The 18,610-nt window shown below is 47.2% G+C and overlaps 1 protein-coding gene across 2 annotated transcripts; it reads left to right on the plus strand.

Annotated features, from left to right (window-relative positions):
• The first annotated feature begins 846 nt into the window (after nucleotides 1-846).
• sf3b1 (splicing factor 3b, subunit 1) lies at nucleotides 847-17,943 on the plus strand. 2 transcript variants are annotated; one of them, XM_024260508.2, is made up of 24 exons: nucleotides 847-874; nucleotides 2,201-2,376; nucleotides 2,524-2,625; nucleotides 2,709-2,823; nucleotides 4,475-4,554; nucleotides 7,445-7,630; nucleotides 7,707-8,169; nucleotides 8,247-8,368; nucleotides 8,717-8,914; nucleotides 8,993-9,094; nucleotides 9,505-9,684; nucleotides 9,752-9,838; nucleotides 10,053-10,323; nucleotides 10,922-11,067; nucleotides 11,279-11,425; nucleotides 11,511-11,636; nucleotides 11,875-12,096; nucleotides 12,162-12,344; nucleotides 12,417-12,528; nucleotides 12,605-12,725; nucleotides 12,994-13,125; nucleotides 13,197-13,469; nucleotides 17,160-17,376; nucleotides 17,459-17,943. In XM_024260508.2, exons 1-24 carry the CDS (start codon nucleotides 847-849, stop codon nucleotides 17,615-17,617), a joined length of 3,948 nt encoding a protein of 1,315 aa, XP_024116276.1. In that variant the 3' UTR covers nucleotides 17,618-17,943. The 2 variants fall into 2 exon arrangements, with proteins under 2 accessions (XP_024116276.1, XP_024116277.1); XM_024260509.2 differs by lacking the exons at nucleotides 847-874; nucleotides 2,201-2,376; nucleotides 2,524-2,625; nucleotides 2,709-2,823 and adding an exon at nucleotides 2,923-4,179 and having other exon boundaries at nucleotides 17,459-17,617.
• The last annotated feature ends 667 nt before the right edge of the window (nucleotides 17,944-18,610 follow it).

Here is an 18,610-nt window from a genome sequence, read left to right on the forward strand (position 1 = left end):
TGTTTAGAGTTTGCATGTTGTCCTCAAAGATGTGAGTCTTTTCTCCGGGCACTCCAGGTTCCTCCCATGGCTAAAATGAATGCATTATGAGACAAATGGTGACTATATTTCCTGTGGACTTGTCAGTTTGGTCAGGGTCCACTGGCTGCTTGTTTGGGGGTCTGTGAGGGGATTTTCTATCTAAATGTGGACCTACAAACTTTCCAACATAGGTGAGGATAGGCTCTAGCAACCCTGTGACCCCAAAAGGGATTTTAGCAGGTTTAGAAAATGAATAGATGCACATTCTAAAGTCCCTATTTTTTAAATTTGATTGTCCTTCAAATCCATATCATCAAACAATAACAATCTCTATAGTTATGGCAGACTCAGTGTGCTTTTAATGTGAGCTGCTCATGCTTAGGTAAATCTCACGTTAGAGCACTGTCACAATCATACAAAGCGTTTACTGTTAGTGTGTTTTTTATAGTAGATTTTAGGGTTTATAAGAAATGTATTTTCTTGCATCCACTTCTGAGTGCAGACAGTGTGCTTTTAAAGCAGGAATTGTGTGTTTTTAACACCTTCAAATAATTTGCACATGCTTCAACAACTTCGCTGGTAAAAGTCCTGGTTTCATGTGCGAACAACTTTCTGGAGATTTTTTTCTCACAAGTTACAAAGTTGATGGTCTACTTCAAATAATAATAATAATAATAATAATAATAATAATAATAATAATAATAATAATAATAATAATAATAATAATAAATAGTAATAAACTGTTTTTCTGTCGGGGATCAGCTAGAAGAGACGGAAGGAGAGGTGACGCATTTCCTGTGTCAGTCTCGAACAACCACCGTCAAGATGGCGAAGATCGCCAAAACACACGAAGGTAAAATATGACCAAAATCTGTGAATATGTTGTGCATCGTGGTCGTTTTTATCTCCATCGCATATGTAATTAATTCGGGGTTTTTGTGGTGTCAGTTGATCTTTTAAATTGTGCTTCGTGGCCGAAAAAAGTATGAAAAAACGATGCGGCCTGTGACGACGCAACGCGGACATTTTACATAATGGCGCCGGTTGCTAGCAAGCTATCTGGGGCCTCACAGCGCTCGTGCTACAGTGAAACACTTCATATCACTGCGTTTAAACCGTTCGCTGTGTGCTTTGTATTGCTATATTTCGTTGGCTTTATGTCTGTAGTTGTTTGAATGTTTTCTTTGTTTTGTAAAATTAATATTTTTTAGCACATATTTAGTCATTTGGCTTTGCAGTGAAAACCGATTTCCTGGAAAAATGATATCCGAATCGAGTCTCTGTGGTCCTGTGGGAAAGAATCCCATAACAACCAGTCTGCGGTGTTCGGATGAAAAGCTGGCCGTTTAGCTCATCGGGAAGCAGATATTGCCGCAAGAGAGCCGTACATGTGTTTATTCTAAACGGACCTACACTACTTAAAGATATCAGGGGTTTTCGGGTGTCTAAACTTTCTACAATAATGACCAAGTTACAGGTGATGTTCAGTGTTATTTTAAGCGAAAAAAACAATTGAATACAGCATTTGTTTGTTTGATTGAAGGAAATAACGTTAGCGTACTTTAGATTTTATCTGATTAAAAAACAAACAAAACAGGAGAGTTTTACTTTTTCCTATGGTTCATTATTTGAATAAAGATGTTTGTATTCCGAATTAAAGAATGTTTTTCCTCATGTGTCATAGTTATATCATTTGACGGCTGAAAGTGCCTTCACTACATCCAAATACATTTCACCCTCAGCCTCCCAGGTTATTATAAACCTCACTAGTCTGTAGACTAGTTTTTCCTGGTTTCAAATGTGTTAGAATGAACCACTGCGCTTCTCCTCCTGTGATAATACGAGACATCATAGAGAAATATTGTCTAACTTATATACTAATAGAAAATGCAGACCATAAATTAATTGAAAACCGTAATGTCAATAATTATCATGGCATTACGTCATGGCACCACATTCTCTGAGCTCTAAGCTTTCTGTTACTCTTGTTTTTTATTTTCTTAGTGTAAAGAAAAAACATAAAAACCCTCATAGACACAAACGCAGATTAAGAACATTAAACGCATAATAAAATAACTCACAAGACTAAACATTTATAGTCTTGTGAGTTTTTTGTTGTTTTTTTTTTTTTTTAAATTGAATGTATTTTTTTTAATACTTTTTTTATTTGTATGCTTAGATATTGAGGCACAGATCCTGGAGATCCAGGGGATGAAAGCCTCCCTCAAAGAGCAAGATGGAGGTCAGGGAGTGGGCCTGGACTCCACCGGCTTTTACGACCAGGAGATCTATGGAGGCAGTGATAGTCGTTTTGCCGGATATGTCACTTCCATCGCAGCCAATGAGCAGGAAGACGTAAGTAGTCTGTTCAGACTTTTGACCTGCAGTTTTCAGCCTGCTCCCGCGGAGCCGGGCTCCTGAATGCTTGTGTCTTGTGTGAGCTAGGAGAGTCTTGCCACTATGGCGAGATTTGACTAGACCTGTGTCTCTTTCTGTCTTTAGGATGATGAAGATGACACATCAACAAGCTTATTGGGGCAGAAGAAGCCAGGCTACCATGCACCCGTGGCAATGCTCAATTCCATTCCCCAGTCAGATGACCACGTAAGTGTTCATTAACGTGGCAGGAGGCGCACCATCGTTCCGGGACATCAAATCACAGCCTGATATCTGTCTTGATTTTGCAGTACGACCCATTTGCAGAGCATCGTCCGCAGAAAATCGCGGATCGGGAAGATGAATACAAAGCTCGTCGCAGACAGATGATCATTTCACCCGAGCGCCTTGACCCTTTTGCAGATGGTAAATGTCCCTCCTTTTTTATCCCGACTCATTGCCTCATTGTCGTTTCTTTGTTCTGTTTCTGTGTTTTGATGGTTCTTATGACTCTTCCATGAAAGCCAGTGGCTTCATCCAGGTAGATTTTCTGTTCAACCCTTCGACCACAGTGCTGTAGACTCAACCCTTCCGTTGTTACACTCCTGACAGCTGGGTAACAGGGTTTGATCCCTGGCAGGAGGGCAGAAGCGCTTAGGCTGCAGTGAACAGACATGGGTCGAAGGGTTAACAACTCCACAGTGGGTAGCATGTGTGGGTTATCTGCGGCACATCAGCGTGCATGGGGGCGCAGTCGCCCACCCTCCTGAATCTGAACCATCAATGAGGCATTTGCTCAGCAGCACCTTCTTACTTCAGTAAGCAGTGCTCTGAGAAAACGCTGCTTTAAATTTTCCCCTTTAAAGTCTGACCTGCCCTGTTTGTGGACATTCAGGTGTCCTGTGGTAATGCAGGAGCTCAAGCTGGACTTAAACCCAAAGCACATTAGTTCCGAACACCTCCAGCTTTCAGGGTGAGCCTCTGCAGTGACTGTGAGTGCAGCTGTAAGCCGCTCACAGTAAGGCCTCGCTGCCACTGACCGGCCCGGGGCCGTCTGGTGTGCTTTAGGTCATGTGAAACCTGCATGTTCCAAGTTGTTTTGTAAATATATTTTTATTTTACAAGTCTGTAAAATAGCAAAATGTTATCAAGAAACGTTGTGTACACCAATACCACAGGCCCATACTAACTGTCCTTAATTTCTCTCCTACAGCAGTACTGCTTTGCCAGTCCTGTACTGCACTCTGTTAAGGGTGCAGCAACTCATCCTGTGTAGGTTATGGGGACACTGTGCACTTGTCAGTTTGGTCAGGGTCCACTGGCTGCTTGTTTGGGGGTCTGTGAGGGGAATCAGCGCAGCTACAGCAAACCTCAACCCCCAGCAGCCTCTTTGATTTGGTTCTTCAGAGACCAACCATTTATTTAAAACCTTTGGCTGCATGTCTTTGTTTGTGCTGAAAAAGAAGTCAAAGATCTGAGAGTACAAACTAAGCAGTGCTGTAAGGAGTCTGTTTTTGATGTTGGAAGAAACCTGCCTATTTTGACTTCATTTTCTGCTACATTAAGTCATTGGGAAGCTGCAAAGTGGAGCCTGGTTTTGTAGTTTGACCTGAAGAAGCTTCATTGTTCTTTGAGTGCCGTGAATCATTCAACACAGGTGGTATACTGTTGTGTGTGACTTCAAACCCTTTCCAAAGTGTTACTAATGGTAAAGAGAAATTTTCTAGGCTTCTTTTCTGCCGGTTGAAGTCTGACTGCAGAAGGACCCTTGGCACTGAAAGTGTACGTATTCTGAGGAGCGCAGCCCAGGAGCCCTGCATCAGTGATGGCTATACTTCTTAATCCACTTAAAGAAACTACACAACCTCAACTTTTCCATGTATCTTCTTGTTTTTCATTAGAATGTAAACAGGAAAAGCATATTTGTATGTAATTCAGCTATTGTTATGCTGTAAAAGAGCAGGAACACAAATGTAAATCTGTTTAGTCAGGGTTAGCTGTTTGTGCTTGCTGTGTGTGGGTGTCTGCAGTCTAACCTGATGAGTGTCTTTTGTTTTGTTGGTGCTCTTTCGCGCAGGGGGCAAAACGCCAGACCCCAAGCTGCAGGTGAGGTCGTACGTAGACGTCATGTTGGAGCAGAACTTGTCGAAAGAGGAGGTAAGAGTCCACGTAGGGACGTTGCTACGTATGAAGCCCTCACCTTAGCCATTGACTTGACATAGAACTGGACTAGGAATGCCACAAACGATTAGTTCAATAGTCAATTAGTCACAGATCAATTGTTGATGTTAGTCGACTAATCGGGTCATGCGTGAACTGGATGTAAAACACACCTTTTCTTCATTTGCTTTAAGCTCAACGTGTTTAAACTAACTTGAAATAAAGACATTAAGGATGATTGTTAATTAAACCTTTAATGACTTCATTTGTTTCTGGGATTGAAATAAGACTTGAATCAATGCGGTTGGCAATCTGAATAAACTACAAAAAACAAAATGAAAGCCAACTTTTTTTTTTTTTTTGGTAAAGCCTCAAGGTTTATATTAAAAGATGTATAAAATAATTTAAAAACATGTAAAGCACATAAACACACTCAAAATATCGGCTCACTGAGGCCTATATAATAGTCACAACTAATGTTATATTTACAGCTGTCAGTAGTAGGGCTGGGAATCACTGGGTACCTCACGATACGATACGCGATACATGGTTCACGATATCGATAATATCGCGATACTGCGATACTTGGTAAAAATCATCTCTAATAACTAACATTATATAGAAGAACATGTTTTTTGGGAAAATATATCCCTATTTATCTTTTTTAGCTTAAACACAATCATAATAAACAACTTTTCTTATTTTGTGCCACAAATTATAGACACTTTTGTGCAACATTGCTGAAATCAGTAATACTATGTCTTTGACAAGCATTGACAACAACTGAATTGGAATTATCTGTCAAATTCAATGTGAACAATAGTAAACATGATCAGCAGTGACACTACTTAGTGCAGAATTGTTGTAAACAGAACAAAAATTAAATAATTCAAGTGGCGACAGCTATCTACCTCTAAAAGAACGTCACACCAAAGGATGATGAATATGTTTTACAGCCTCTCTCAAAATTGAACTAATTTTTTGTACACTTTTCTCTCACTTGAAAAGGGCTGAGCATCCAAAAATGAAGGCTGATTTACTCAGACTGTCACTTGAGATTATTTTCCAATCTTTATTTTCCATTTGGTCAGTCAGCAGTTGGTAAAAACCTTAAAACACACAGAATAATGGCAATAAATATAATTTTAAGTGCTTCAATTAATTAGCAACCTCCTTAATTTTACAGTGAATTCATGTACTCTATTTTAAATACATTTTTATTTAAGTTCACACATCAAATCCTGCTTTTTTATTTAAGAATTACTTTAAATTAACATTAGCCACAAGTAATTACATTGTTTGAAAACATCACATTATAAATTTACCAAAGTTACACCGTACAGCAGCAGGTTAAACATTGAAGTGCATGAAAACGAAAATTTCGACGGTGCCTGAAGTGTACACAAACAACTGCGAAGCACGCGCTCAGTTCCCACAGCAAACAGGAAGTAAGTGATCGCTGACATTCTAGCGCTCAGACAAAGTCACTTCTTACCGGCTGGATCTCCTACAGATGGAGGATAAATGCTGACAGGTAGACATGCTTCACACACGCGCTACAGAGCCTGAATCTCACCGGAGCTTCTCCCGAACAAGCGCGTGCATCGCTATTAAATGTCCGACGCAGTGCGCCCATAGTTCCGGCGCGTGACTCAGATGCTCAGCGCTACAGCCTCTTTAAATGAAAATATAATATCAATACTTGGTGAGAACCCATCGAGAATCGATCGCAGGACTAAATATCACGATATATCGCAATATCGATATTTTGGCACACCCCTAGTGTCAGTCAGTAGGAGTAAGTATAAGTTTGCTCTGTGTTAATCTTAGCTTTCCTAGAAGAAGCTCACTCTTCAACGTTAGCATACTCAATCACAACATGCTTCCTCTTCAGGTGTACATGCATCGCTGTAGTGATGCCATCAAACACAAGTTTTGCCTTACAGATATTGCTCTGGACACTTTTTTTTCCTTTTGTTTATCTTATGTTTCCCACATTCAATCTCTGTTGGCGTGTTATGGTACCCGAGGCTTCCTAGAACTTCCTGTGACATCACTGCTGACCTGGATTAGCACTAGTGTGCATGTGTGTCAAAGTCAATGGCAAACACAGCACTTTTTCTCTTGATTAAAAAACAACCGATATGTTAACTTTTAAATTAGTTGTCAACGATTAACAATCAACGTAGTCGTGACTAATCAACTAATTCTGGCATCCCTAAACTGGCATTCCAGATTCCTTGTGTTTCTTCAAGATAATTAAGTGTTAATTAAATATATGTAAAAAAAAAAAAAAACATGTCTAATCCATTCAGATTTTAGTTTGATAAAGTTTTTTTTCCCCACAACAAAATAATCATTATTAGAACATTCTGTATGGTCACATCACTGATCAATTCAAAGACTTGAATGATGGTTGATCAGTTTCTGCTGCATCACATGTGTGTTGTCAGCTGTGATGGACATTGGTCATTTCTACATTATATTAAAATAATTCTACCATCTCAATCTAAATGGTATTTTTCTAAGATTATTCTACGATTATTGAATGATCTCATTTTGAAATGATTTTAAAGGTTGTCCACTGATGAGAGCATCTTATCATTCCTACAATCCTTGGCAGAGGGAAAGATGGACATGTTTACTGTCCTCCTCAGCTACAGTTCCCCCAACAGGATTCTGTACTTTAAGCCAACTCTTCCAGAGAAGTCTTTTCTAAATTAATCTTTAAGTCCAGCTGAATCCTGGCAGAACTAGACCTGCATGAGGGAGAATCTCTTCAGAAACGCCTTGTTTGAACAGAAACATACAACTCTGTAGAAGATACTTTTTCCTGAACTGTGTCCTTGCAGTGAAGTGTTCTGACCTCCTGTGAATTGAATTGCAGAGGGAGATCCGTCAGCAGCTGGCAGAGAAGGCCAAGTCAGGGGACCTGAAAGTAGTCAACGGGTCTGCTGCCTCCCAGGCCGTGGCAAAACGAAAACGCCGCTGGGACCAGACGGCCGACCAAACCCCTTCCAATTCTACACCCAAGAAGGTGTCCAGTTGGGACCAAGCTGATGCCAGTGCTGAGGTGAGCCCCCTCCCCACCCAGACTTCTGATGGTTTTGAAGTGGTTCTGCCTTGACTGATCTTCCTGGTCCCCTCAGACTCCAGGACACACTCCTGCTCACACGCCTTCAAACAGCCGCTGGGATGAGACTCCTGGTCGTCCTAAAGGCAGCGAGACCCCTGGAGCCACCCCCAGCTCCCGTATGTGGGACCCCACCCCCAGCCACACCCCTGCTGGTGCCGCCACCCCTGGCAGAGACACTCCTGGCCACGCCACACCAGGCCACGGAGGAGCCACTGGGAGTGTTCGGAAGAACCGCTGGGACGAAACTCCAAAGACAGAGAGGGAGACCCCGGGGCACGGGAGCGGCTGGGCTGAAACCCCCCGAACAGACAGAGGAGAAGAGTCTGTGGGGGAGACGCCAACGCCAGGAGCTAGCAAGAGAAAGTCTCGGTGGGATCTAACTCCTGCCAGTCAGATGGGATCCTCCACCCCCCTCCTGACCCCAGGAAAGACCCCACTAGGAACTCCAGCCATGAACATGGCGACACCAACCCCAGGTAAACATTAACCTCCCCATTTCAGCCTCTCCCAGCAGGTGGTTGTGCTCTAACTGAGCTGCCGCTATGTCCCTCAGGACACCTGATGAGCATGACCCCCGAGCAGCTGCAGGCGTGGAGGTGGGAGCGGGAAATCGATGAGAGGAACCGGCCGCTCACAGACGAGGAGCTGGACGCTATGTTCCCTGAGGGATACAAGGTTTGTCTGGCATCCCGAGTCACGCCATTATACAATTAGGGGCTAACCACATTCATGCAAGAATAGTTGGAAACAAGAAGAAATGAAAACATAAAAATCTGATCCTGGTCTAGAGACCGAAACTGCCATGAAGCTGTCATAAGAAGCTCCATGATGGCTAGTCCACTCACAGGCTGCACAGTTCTGGTCCTCTCACTCTAACATTGTTTTCAGTTTTTGTTGTGGGTTTTACACATTTCCATGTGTTAAAAAAAAAATGAAACTCATAACTAGATTATTCATATTAAACTAGTTTATAATCTGATATCTGTTGGGGTGAGTGGTCTCACGGCTGAGTTCTTTCTGCAGGTTTTGCCTCCTCCAGCAGGATACGTGCCGATCCGCACTCCGGCCCGGAAACTTTCAGCTACCCCCACCCCCATCGGAGGGATGACGGGATTTCACATGCAGGTGGAGGACCGCACCACCAAGCAGATGAACGACCAGCCCTCAGGGAACCTGCCATTCCTCAAACCCGATGACATCCAGTACTTTGACAAACTCCTGGTGAGAATCCGGCTGGACGGGGGGGGGGGCTGTGAGGGGTTTCTCTTCTGTGGAGGTAACTGTCTGTGTCGATGTTAGGTGGAGGTGGACGAATCCACACTGAGCCCTGAAGAGCAGAAGGAGAGGAAGATCATGAAGCTGCTGCTTAAGATCAAAAACGGAACACCACCCATGAGAAAGGTGGGTGTGTGTTTCATTTGGTTTGGGGGTGGGGCTGCTCCCATCATGTTCTCATCCTGGTTCATGGTGGAGCTGAGGAACTTCTGCTGCTCGTCCAGCAGAGTTGCAGATCCAGACCGTCACTTCCAGTTCAGCTGGAGGGTTTTCAGGGAAGAAAACTGGCAGGTCTGATCCTACTCTGGTTTGCTTTGACAGGCTCCTTGTTTTGTAAAGTCTCACCTGAAATGAGCAGATGCATTTTCAGGTAGAAATCCAGCAAATCGTTTTGTACATATTCTGCCTCAATTCCCCACAGCTGCAGTAATGCAGCATCAATGCTTTGCTGTGTTTTTCTGCTCTCTGGTCATCATCTGCAGCTTGTGTAGTCGTGACAGAAGTTGAGCCTCCATCTTCTCTCTCTTCTGTTCCAGGCGGCTCTGCGTCAGATCACAGATAAAGCTCGTGAATTTGGAGCAGGACCGCTCTTTAACCAGATTTTGCCGCTGCTCATGTCGCCCACACTGGAGGACCAGGAGCGCCACTTGCTGGTCAAAGTCATCGATCGCATCTTATACAAGCTGGATGACCTGGTGCGACCGTACGTTCATAAGGTAAGTCTCATTGAACGTTTGTCTGCTGGGCCTTCAGCACTGAACTGACGGGCTTCTGTCTGCTCAGATCCTGGTGGTGATCGAGCCCCTGCTCATCGATGAAGATTATTATGCCAGAGTTGAAGGGCGAGAGATCATCTCCAACCTGGCCAAGGTAAGGCCTTTCCTGTCAGTTCTCTGTTAGCGAACCTTTCTCGCCTGTTTGACCGGTCTGTGGTCAGGACAGGGCTAGGCGTTCGCCAGAGTGACACCAGCATGAGAGCATGCAGGCAGGGCATTGATGCTTCGCCTGTTCTCACCCTGCACCCGCTGGTCACACCCACCTCTGTGTTTACATGCATGTGTCTGAACTTCTCTGATGCGTTCAGGCTGCAGGTTTGGCCACTATGATCTCCACCATGAGGCCTGACATCGACAACATGGACGAATACGTGAGAAACACGACAGCCCGAGCCTTCGCCGTGGTGGCCTCGGCTTTGGGAATCCCCTCGCTCCTGCCCTTCCTCAAAGCTGTCTGCAAAAGCAAGAAGTCCTGGCAGGCCCGGCACACCGGCATCAAGATCGTGCAGCAGATCGCCATCCTCATGGGCTGCGCCATCCTGCCTCACCTGCGCAGCCTGGTGGAGATAATTGAGCACGGTCAGTGCTGCCCGGCAGCAATCAACTCACTAATGCAGCTGGCTTAAACCAACTCAAGCCCCACCCCCTTTGCAGGGAAAAGGTCCCTCTTTTTCTTTCTGTAGAAGGAGCTTTTAGTCTGAAAAAAGTGAATCCGCCACAACAAAACCAGCAGAAGGTCTTCCATCCTGTTGTAGTGAAACTGTTTGGTGTTGTAGCACCTCGGTCTAGTCACTTCACATTTTTACAATTTTTCAGTGAAATGGTGAAACATTTCACGACAACAATGATACTATAGCCTCTCTAGTCTCCATAGTTTCATTGTGATGAGGGCGAAGCTGCAGCTGTGTTCAGAACATAGTCCGCTGTTTCTCTTAAGTGAAGATCTTTGATGTTCTACCTCCAGAATAAAGGGAAAAAGTTATGGACCTCTTGCGTAAACAGAACTGTTTGGTCTGAGAAAGTGGAAGAAGAGTGGGATCTTCCTGCTGAGTAGAGTGTGGAGTGAAAGTGGTCCTTGTTGTGACACCTGAGCAGATGCTGGCAGATGGAGTGCGTGTTCTGTTGGGTAGGAAGTGTGAGCCTCCACAGATCAGCCTGAGACTGCTTTCTGTTGCAGGTCTGGTGGATGAGCAGCAGAAGGTGAGGACCATCAGTGCCCTGGCTATTGCTGCCCTCGCTGAAGCCGCTACCCCCTACGGTATCGAGTCCTTCGACTCGGTGCTGAAGCCACTGTGGAAGGGCATCAGGCAGCACAGAGGAAAGGTGAGTCCTGCTGAGTGGGAAGTGAAGATCCGGTCAGCAAGATCACACCCAGCACTCAGCCTGAGCGTGGCTGCAGTGTGAATGTTTGCTTGCTATAGTGACTCTGAAGGAGCTTCTGCTGCCAGCCGAGGTCCACTGCAGGGCCAGTCTGCTGGAAGCAGAGGACAGAAGCACCAGGTCTGGTCACGGCCTAACTGTCCTCGGTCCACAGGGTCTGGCTGCGTTCCTCAAAGCCATTGGTTATCTGATCCCGCTGATGGATGCTGAGTATGCCAACTACTACACCAGAGAGGTGATGCTCATCCTCATCAGGGAGTTCCAGTCCCCTGACGAGGAGATGAAGAAGATTGTACTGAAGGTAGGTGGAGTGTACAGAACCACATGCTTTGATCACACTCTGATGCTGAACAGAACCTGAGCGGGCTCGTGTTCCTGCCTCTCAGGTGGTGAAACAGTGCTGCGGCACAGATGGCGTGGAAGCAAATTACATCAAGACAGAGATTTTGCCACCGTTCTTCAAGCATTTCTGGCAGCACAGGATGGCCCTGGACAGACGCAACTATAGACAGGTGAGCAGCTAAGATACATGCAGTTGAAGGTCATGGTGCATGAGGATATTCAACATGAAGGGTCTTCATGGCGCAGCACCTTTATAAAATGTAAATCATTAGAATTATTTTTATCTATTTTTTTTTTAAGGTTTAAAAGATAAGAAACATAATAACAGTTCCAGCTGTTGCCAGTAGGGGGAGCTGTAGCAAGTAGGGGGTGCACTAACCAGTTCTGTTGATGTGTGTCCGGTTCCAGCTGGTGGACACCACTGTAGAGCTGGCTAACAAAGTGGGGGCAGCAGAGATCATCTCGCGCATCGTGGACGACCTGAAAGACGAGGCGGAGCAGTACAGGAAGATGGTGATGGAGACCATCGAGAAGATCATGGGTAATCTGGGTGCAGCTGACATCGACCACAAGCTGGAGGAGCAGCTGATCGATGGCATCCTGTACGCCTTCCAGGAGCAAACCACAGAGGTACGGGTGGCTGGCACTGACTCCTGCTTTTGGGTGGCTTTGGTTAACTTTCTGTGTGTCTGCAGGACTCAGTGATGCTGAATGGTTTTGGCACCGTGGTGAACGCGCTGGGCAAACGTGTGAAGCCGTACCTGCCTCAGATCTGTGGTACAGTGCTGTGGCGTCTCAACAACAAGTCTGCCAAAGTGCGGCAGCAGGCGGCGGACCTGATCTCACGCACAGCTGTGGTCATGAAGACCTGTCAGGAGGTAGGCGCCCCCCCATAAACCTGCAGCTCAGGCTTGAGGCCTCCCTCACCCTGCTCTGCTGTCCCTCTGCAGGAGAAGCTGATGGGCCATCTGGGGGTGGTGTTATACGAGTACCTGGGAGAGGAGTACCCTGAGGTTCTGGGCAGCATCCTGGGGGCACTCAAGGCCATCGTTAACGTCATTGGTGCGCCGCCTCTCCTCATGCTCCATTTTAATATTTGGGGTTGCAGAGAAGATCCTGACTCTTGTTCTTGTTGCAGGAATGCACAAGATGACCCCTCCCATTAAAGACCTTCTTCCTCGCTTGACCCCTATCCTGAAGAACCGGCATGAGAAGGTCCAGGAGAACTGCATTGACCTGGTGGGCCGGATCGCTGACAGGTCCGTTGGCTCTGGAGGTGTTTCCTTTAACACCTGAGGCGTTAAACTCAAAATCTTTAACATGTTTAACTTTTCAACCGTTAACGCAATAATTCTAGTAGATTCTGAAGGAGAAAAGCGGCTAAAAGCTGACTCAACTAACTGCTTTTCTCCTTCAGAATCTACTAGAATTATTGTGGTAACAGTTGAAAAGTTGCAGTAAATCAAAGAACACAAACACTGGAGCTCTGGTGTTTAAGGGTAAATGCATGTTTCCTTTTCTTGTCAGGGGGGCAGAGTACGTGTCGGCCAGGGAGTGGATGAGGATCTGCTTTGAGCTGCTGGAGCTCCTCAAGGCTCACAAAAAGGCCATCCGCAGAGCCACTGTCAACACCTTTGGCTACATCGCCAAAGCCATCGGGTGAGCGCTCGTCCACCGTCGGCTGTCTACCACTGAACCTGAACTCAACCTGTCCCGGTTCTGTCTCGCAGCCCTCACGACGTTTTAGCCACACTGCTCAACAACCTGAAAGTGCAGGAGCGCCAGAACCGGGTCTGCACCACCGTGGCCATTGCCATTGTGGCAGAGACGTGCTCGCCCTTCACCGTGCTGCCGGCGCTCATGAACGAGTACAGAGTCCCTGAGCTGAACGTGCAGAATGGCGTCCTCAAGTCTCTCTCCTTCCTGTTTGAGTACATCGGAGAGATGGGCAAAGACTACATCTACGCTGTCACGCCGCTGCTGGAGGACGCGCTGATGGACAGGTGGGGCAGACCGTGTTCTCTGTCACACGAGATCAGCACTCTTTCCACTCTGATCAGGGACGGCTCATAACCACACACAGTTGTATTCAGGGTGAACCTGCTTGGGGGGTCAGGACTTCTGGCTGAGACGGTTTTCTTCTAGTAGGGCTAGATATTGATTATAATTTCCAGAAACAATTCAATTCACAAGAGTCTGAATCAATTTGATTATGATTTTTTTCTTTCTATTATTTCGATTCTTCAATTCGATTTAGAGTTTACATATTTATTCACATTTGTTTGGAATACATTAATAATCTACTACCATCCATCCATCCATCTTCTTCCGCTTCATCCGGGTCACGGGGGCAGCAGTCCAAGCAAAGATGCCCAGACTTCCCTCTCCCCGGCCACTTCCTCCAGCACCTCTGGGGGGAACTCCAAAGCGTTCTCAGGCAGGCCGAGAGACATAGTCTCTCCAGCGTGTCCTGGGTCTTCCCCGGGGCCTCTGCCCAGTGGGACATGCCCCAAACACTTCTCCAGGGAGGCATCAAGGAGGCATCCGAATCAGATGCCCGAGCCACCTCAACTGGATCCTCTCGATGCGGCTCTACTCCGAGCTCCCTCCAGGTGACCGAGCTTCTCACCCTATCTCTAAGGGAGCGCCCAGCCACCCTCCAGAGGAAACTCATTTCAGCCGCTTGTAGTCGGGATCTTGTTCTTTGGGTCACGACCCAGAGCTCATGACCATAGGTGAGTACTGGGACGAAGATCGACTGGTAAATCGAGAGTTTCGCTTTCTGGCTCAACTTTATTTTCACCACAACGGACCGGTACAGCGACCGTAAAAGGGCTGACGCCGCTCTAATCCGCCTGTCGATCTCACGCTCCGATCTTCCCTCAGTCATGAACAAGACCCCAAGATATTTAAACTCCTCCACCTGAGGCAGGAGCACTCCACCCACGGAGAGAGGGCAAACTACCTTTCTCCGGTCAAGAACCATGACCTCAGACTTAGCGGGGCTGACCCTCATCGCAGCCACTTCACACTCGGCTGCAAACCGCTCCAATACATGCTGGAGGTCCTGGCTTGATGGCGCCAACAGAACAACATCATCTGCAAAGAGCAGAGAAGAAATCCTGTGGTCCCCAAACCAGATCTCCTCTGGCCCCTGGCTGCGCCTAGAAATTCTGTCCATAAAGACTATGAACAGAACCGGTGAACCGCATGGCCAACAGTAAGTCAGACCTGTTCCTGGTCCAACATGCACCGGGAACAGGTCTGACTTACTGCTGGCCATGCGAACCAAGCTCCTGCTCCGGTCGTACAGAGACCGGACAGTTCCTCAGTAAGGCTCCCCGGACCCCAAACTCCCAGAGCACCCTCCACAGGACACGACGGGGAACGCAGTCGAACGCCTTCTCCAAATCCACAAAGCACATATGGACTGGATGAGCGAACTACCACGAACCCTCCAGCACCCTGAAGAGGGTGAGGAGCTGGTCCACTGTTCCACAACCAGGACGGAAACCGCACTGTTGTTCTTGAATCTGAGGTTCGACTATCGGACGGACTCTCCTCTCCAGTACCCTGGTATAGACTTTCCCAGGAAGGGTGAGGAGTGTGATTCCCTGATAGTTGGAACACACCCTCTGGTCCCCCTTCTTGAAAAGGGGAACCACCACCCCTGTCTGTCAGTCCAGTGGTACAGTTCCTGTCTGCCACGCAATGCTGCAGAGACGTGTCAGCCAAGACACTCCCACAATATCCAGAGACTTTAGGTACTCGGGGCGAACCTCATCCACCCCTGGAGCCTTGCCACCAAGGAGCTCTTTGACTACCTCAGTGACCTCAGCTTGGGTGATGGACAGTTCCACCCCAGTGTCCTCGGCCTCTGCTTCCTCAACGGAAGGCGTGTCAGCAGGGTTGAGGAGATCCTCAAAGTATTCCTTAGACCGCCCGACAATGTCCCCAGTTGAGGTCAGCAGATCCCCACCTGCACTGAAAACGGTGCCTGCAGAAAACTGCTTTCCCCTCCTGAGGCGCCGGATGGTTTGCCAGAATCTCTTTGAAGCCAACCGATAGTCCTTTTTCATGGCCTCACCAAACTCCTCCCAGGACCGTGTTTTTGCCTCCAAAACTGCCCGGGCAGCAGCTCGCTTAGACTGCCGGTACCCGTCCGCTGCCTCTGGACTCCCACAAGCCAACCAGGCCTGATGGGACTCCTTCTTCAGCTTGACAGCATCCCTTACTTTCGGTGTCCACTACCGGGTTTGGGGGTTGCCGCCACGACAGGCACTAGAGACCCTGTGACTGCAGCTCCGGAAAGCAGCAGAGACAATAGAGGTGGAGAACATGGTCCACTTGAACTCAATGTCACCAACCTCCCTCGGTACCTGCTTGAGGTTTTCCTGGATGTGGGAGTTAAAGACTTCCCTGACGGAAGGCTCAGCCAGACGTTCCCAGCAGACCCTTACAGTACGTTTAGGACTGCCAAGTCTTTCCGGCCTCCTCCCCCACCAGCGAATCCAACTCACCACCAGTTAGTGATCAGTGGACAGCCCTGCCCCTCTCTTTACCGGAGTGTCCAAAACACACGGCCGGATATTGCCTGAAACGTCGATCATCGATCTTCTGCCTAGGGTGTCCTGATGCCAGGTGTATTGATGGACACCTTTGTGTTCAAACATGATATTCATTATGGACAAACTATGGCGTGCACAGAAGTCCAACAACAAAACACTGCTCGGGTTCAGGTCAGGGAGGCCATTCCTACCAATCCACGCCCCTCCAGGTGCCACTGTCATTACCCACATGGGCATTGAAGTCCCCCAAGAGGATGACGGAGTCCCCCTACAGTCAGAGACCTGTCCCCCACCCGAAGGCGAAGTTACACGACCCTGTCGTCCACCGGTGTGAACTCCAACACTTGGCGGCTGAGCTGGGGGCTCACGAGGGACTGAGTTTCAGAGCCCAGGCTGTGCCTGGAGGTGAGCCCAACTATGTCTAGCCGGTATCTCTCAACCTCTTTCACAAGCTCAGGCTCCTTCCCTCCCAGAGAGGTGACATTCCATGTCCCAAGAGCCAAATTCCATGCCCGGGGTTTGGTCTCGATGTTCATAAAGGGCTTCTGAACCGCTCTTTGTCTGGCTCGTCACCCAGGACCTGTCTGCCATGGGAAGCCCTACCAAGGGCAAAAGCCCCTGACAGCATTGTTCTCCGTCTTCTGGAGGGCATTTCAGTTTGGACACTAGGTGGCGATCGCGCTATAGGATTACACCTTATTCCAGAAGAAGAAGAAAGTATGAGGACAAAAACTATTTTTTAGACCACAAATAGTTACTTTAAAAATATTTACTTTAAAGAGTTTGGAAAATTAATGTCAGTGAGTCTACAAAGATGTTCATTTAGTCAGAATGTATGTTTAGGTCAACCAAGCGTTAGCATTAGCCGTCCTATGGGAAATCCCATTAAGCATAAGCATCAAGCTAGCAGACTCTAGCTTTTTGCTAAATAGATTTGCATTTTTATGAATCGATTATTGATCTATTAAGATTAAATCGATTCAAATTGGTTAATTGATTTTATTAACCCAGACATATCTACTAGTGACAGTGGCAGGGCCTCCACTTCAGACATGAATGCATCCAAGTGTTCTGCTCTGAAAGCTTTGGCTCTGCTGGTGCTGACCCGTTTGTTGTGCTCCACAGGGACCTGGTCCACAGACAGACGGCCAGCGCTGTGGTCCAACACATGTCTCTGGGTGTGTACGGTTTCGGCTGCGAGGACTCCCTCAACCACCTGCTGAACTATGTGTGGCCCAACGTCTTCGAGACCTCACCTCACGTAATCCAGGCAGTGATGGGGGCCCTAGAGGGGCTCCGGGTGGCCCTCGGCCCGTGCCGCATGCTGCAGTACTGCTTACAGGTGAGGCCCATGGAGGGCCTCTGATATCTACTACATTGATACTCCTGGTTGTGGTTCTAAAGCCTGTTTCCTGTCTCTGCAGGGTCTGTTCCATCCAGCCAGAAAGGTTCGAGACGTCTACTGGAAGATCTACAACTCCATCTACATCGGCTCCCAGGACGCCCTTATTGCACAGTATCCGCAGGTTTACAACGACGACAAGAACGTGTACGTGCGCTATGAGTTGGAGTACGTCCTGTAAATATAGCCACCTCCCTTCCCTGAGAGTCTGCCATGACTGCAGGCCCACTTTTATTTTTAGTGTCAGCCTCTGTCCAGACCAGAGACCCAGACGGAACAGAAGAAGTGTAGTCTGTACGCTTTTGTTTTTTTTACTTTATTTTTGAAGTGTTTGCTGTAAGAAGTGGGGGTGTCAGCGGGGGTGGGCTCCTCTTTAAGTGTCTGCTTTCTCTGTCTGTGTTGATGATCCAAACCCCTCAGTATCCCCCACCTCCCTCATTTTTCACACCTCCTCTGTTCTTAGATCAAGGATTTATTTAATCAAATAAAACATTTGTGTATAAAACAGCGTTCTGTGTTTCTGCCCCCATTTACTGGAGGCCCCCACTCTCACAAGCCAGAGACTGGTTCTGGTGCCAGTGCTGGTGGCCCCCATCATCGGTCTAAGGCCTTGGTCAGGCATTGCTCTCACACCACACACATGAGGAAGGTCTGGTGTTTGCTAATCTCTGCAGGAATCACAGGAGACTGTCCCTCCGAGCTGCTTCATAGAGGTTCAAGATTAAATCTAGAACTCTTGTGTAATGGAACTGGTGTTTGCTGCAGAGTTTCAACTGGACTCATCTGGACCTGCTGTTCTCAGGTCTCACCTGAAATCTTTGATAAGTTAACTGAGGACACCTGCAAGAGTTTTGATCACTACAACCTCAGAAGTCAATGGTTGATCGGTCTGTTTTTTCAAGAGCTTAATTAAAAAAAAAAAAAAAAAGAAATCCTGCCTAGATCTCCATGAAAACTCCAAAATCTCGAACCATCTAAAACCTAAAAGAGCCAAACCAACAAGGTGGAAGGGTGAATGGGCCGGAAGAGGATCTTCACAGAACCCGTGGAGGGTCCATTCAGAGATGTTGCTTCGGAACGGAAAACTGTACGGTTCGTCTTGTTTTTTCATGTGTCCTACGATGTGCGCGTTCACATTGGCCTCAGGGGTGACGCCGGCCTGGGGGCTTGTGGC

The sequence above is a fragment of the Oryzias melastigma genome, linkage group LG21 (assembly GCF_002922805.2).
Source record: "Oryzias melastigma strain HK-1 linkage group LG21, ASM292280v2, whole genome shotgun sequence".
NCBI classification, from domain to species: Eukaryota; Metazoa; Chordata; class Actinopteri; order Beloniformes; family Adrianichthyidae; genus Oryzias; species Oryzias melastigma.

Coding starts and splice junctions, on each gene's coding strand:
- sf3b1 (XM_024260508.2), top strand. CDS start 847: ATGGCGAAGATCGCCAAAACACACGAAG. Junction 8,915..8,992: donor AGTACTTTGACAAACTCCTG/GTGAGAATCCGG, acceptor TGTCGATGTTAG/GTGGAGGTGGACGAATCCAC. Junction 13,126..13,196: donor TACATCGCCAAAGCCATCGG/GTGAGCGCTCGT, acceptor TCTGTCTCGCAG/CCCTCACGACGTTTTAGCCA.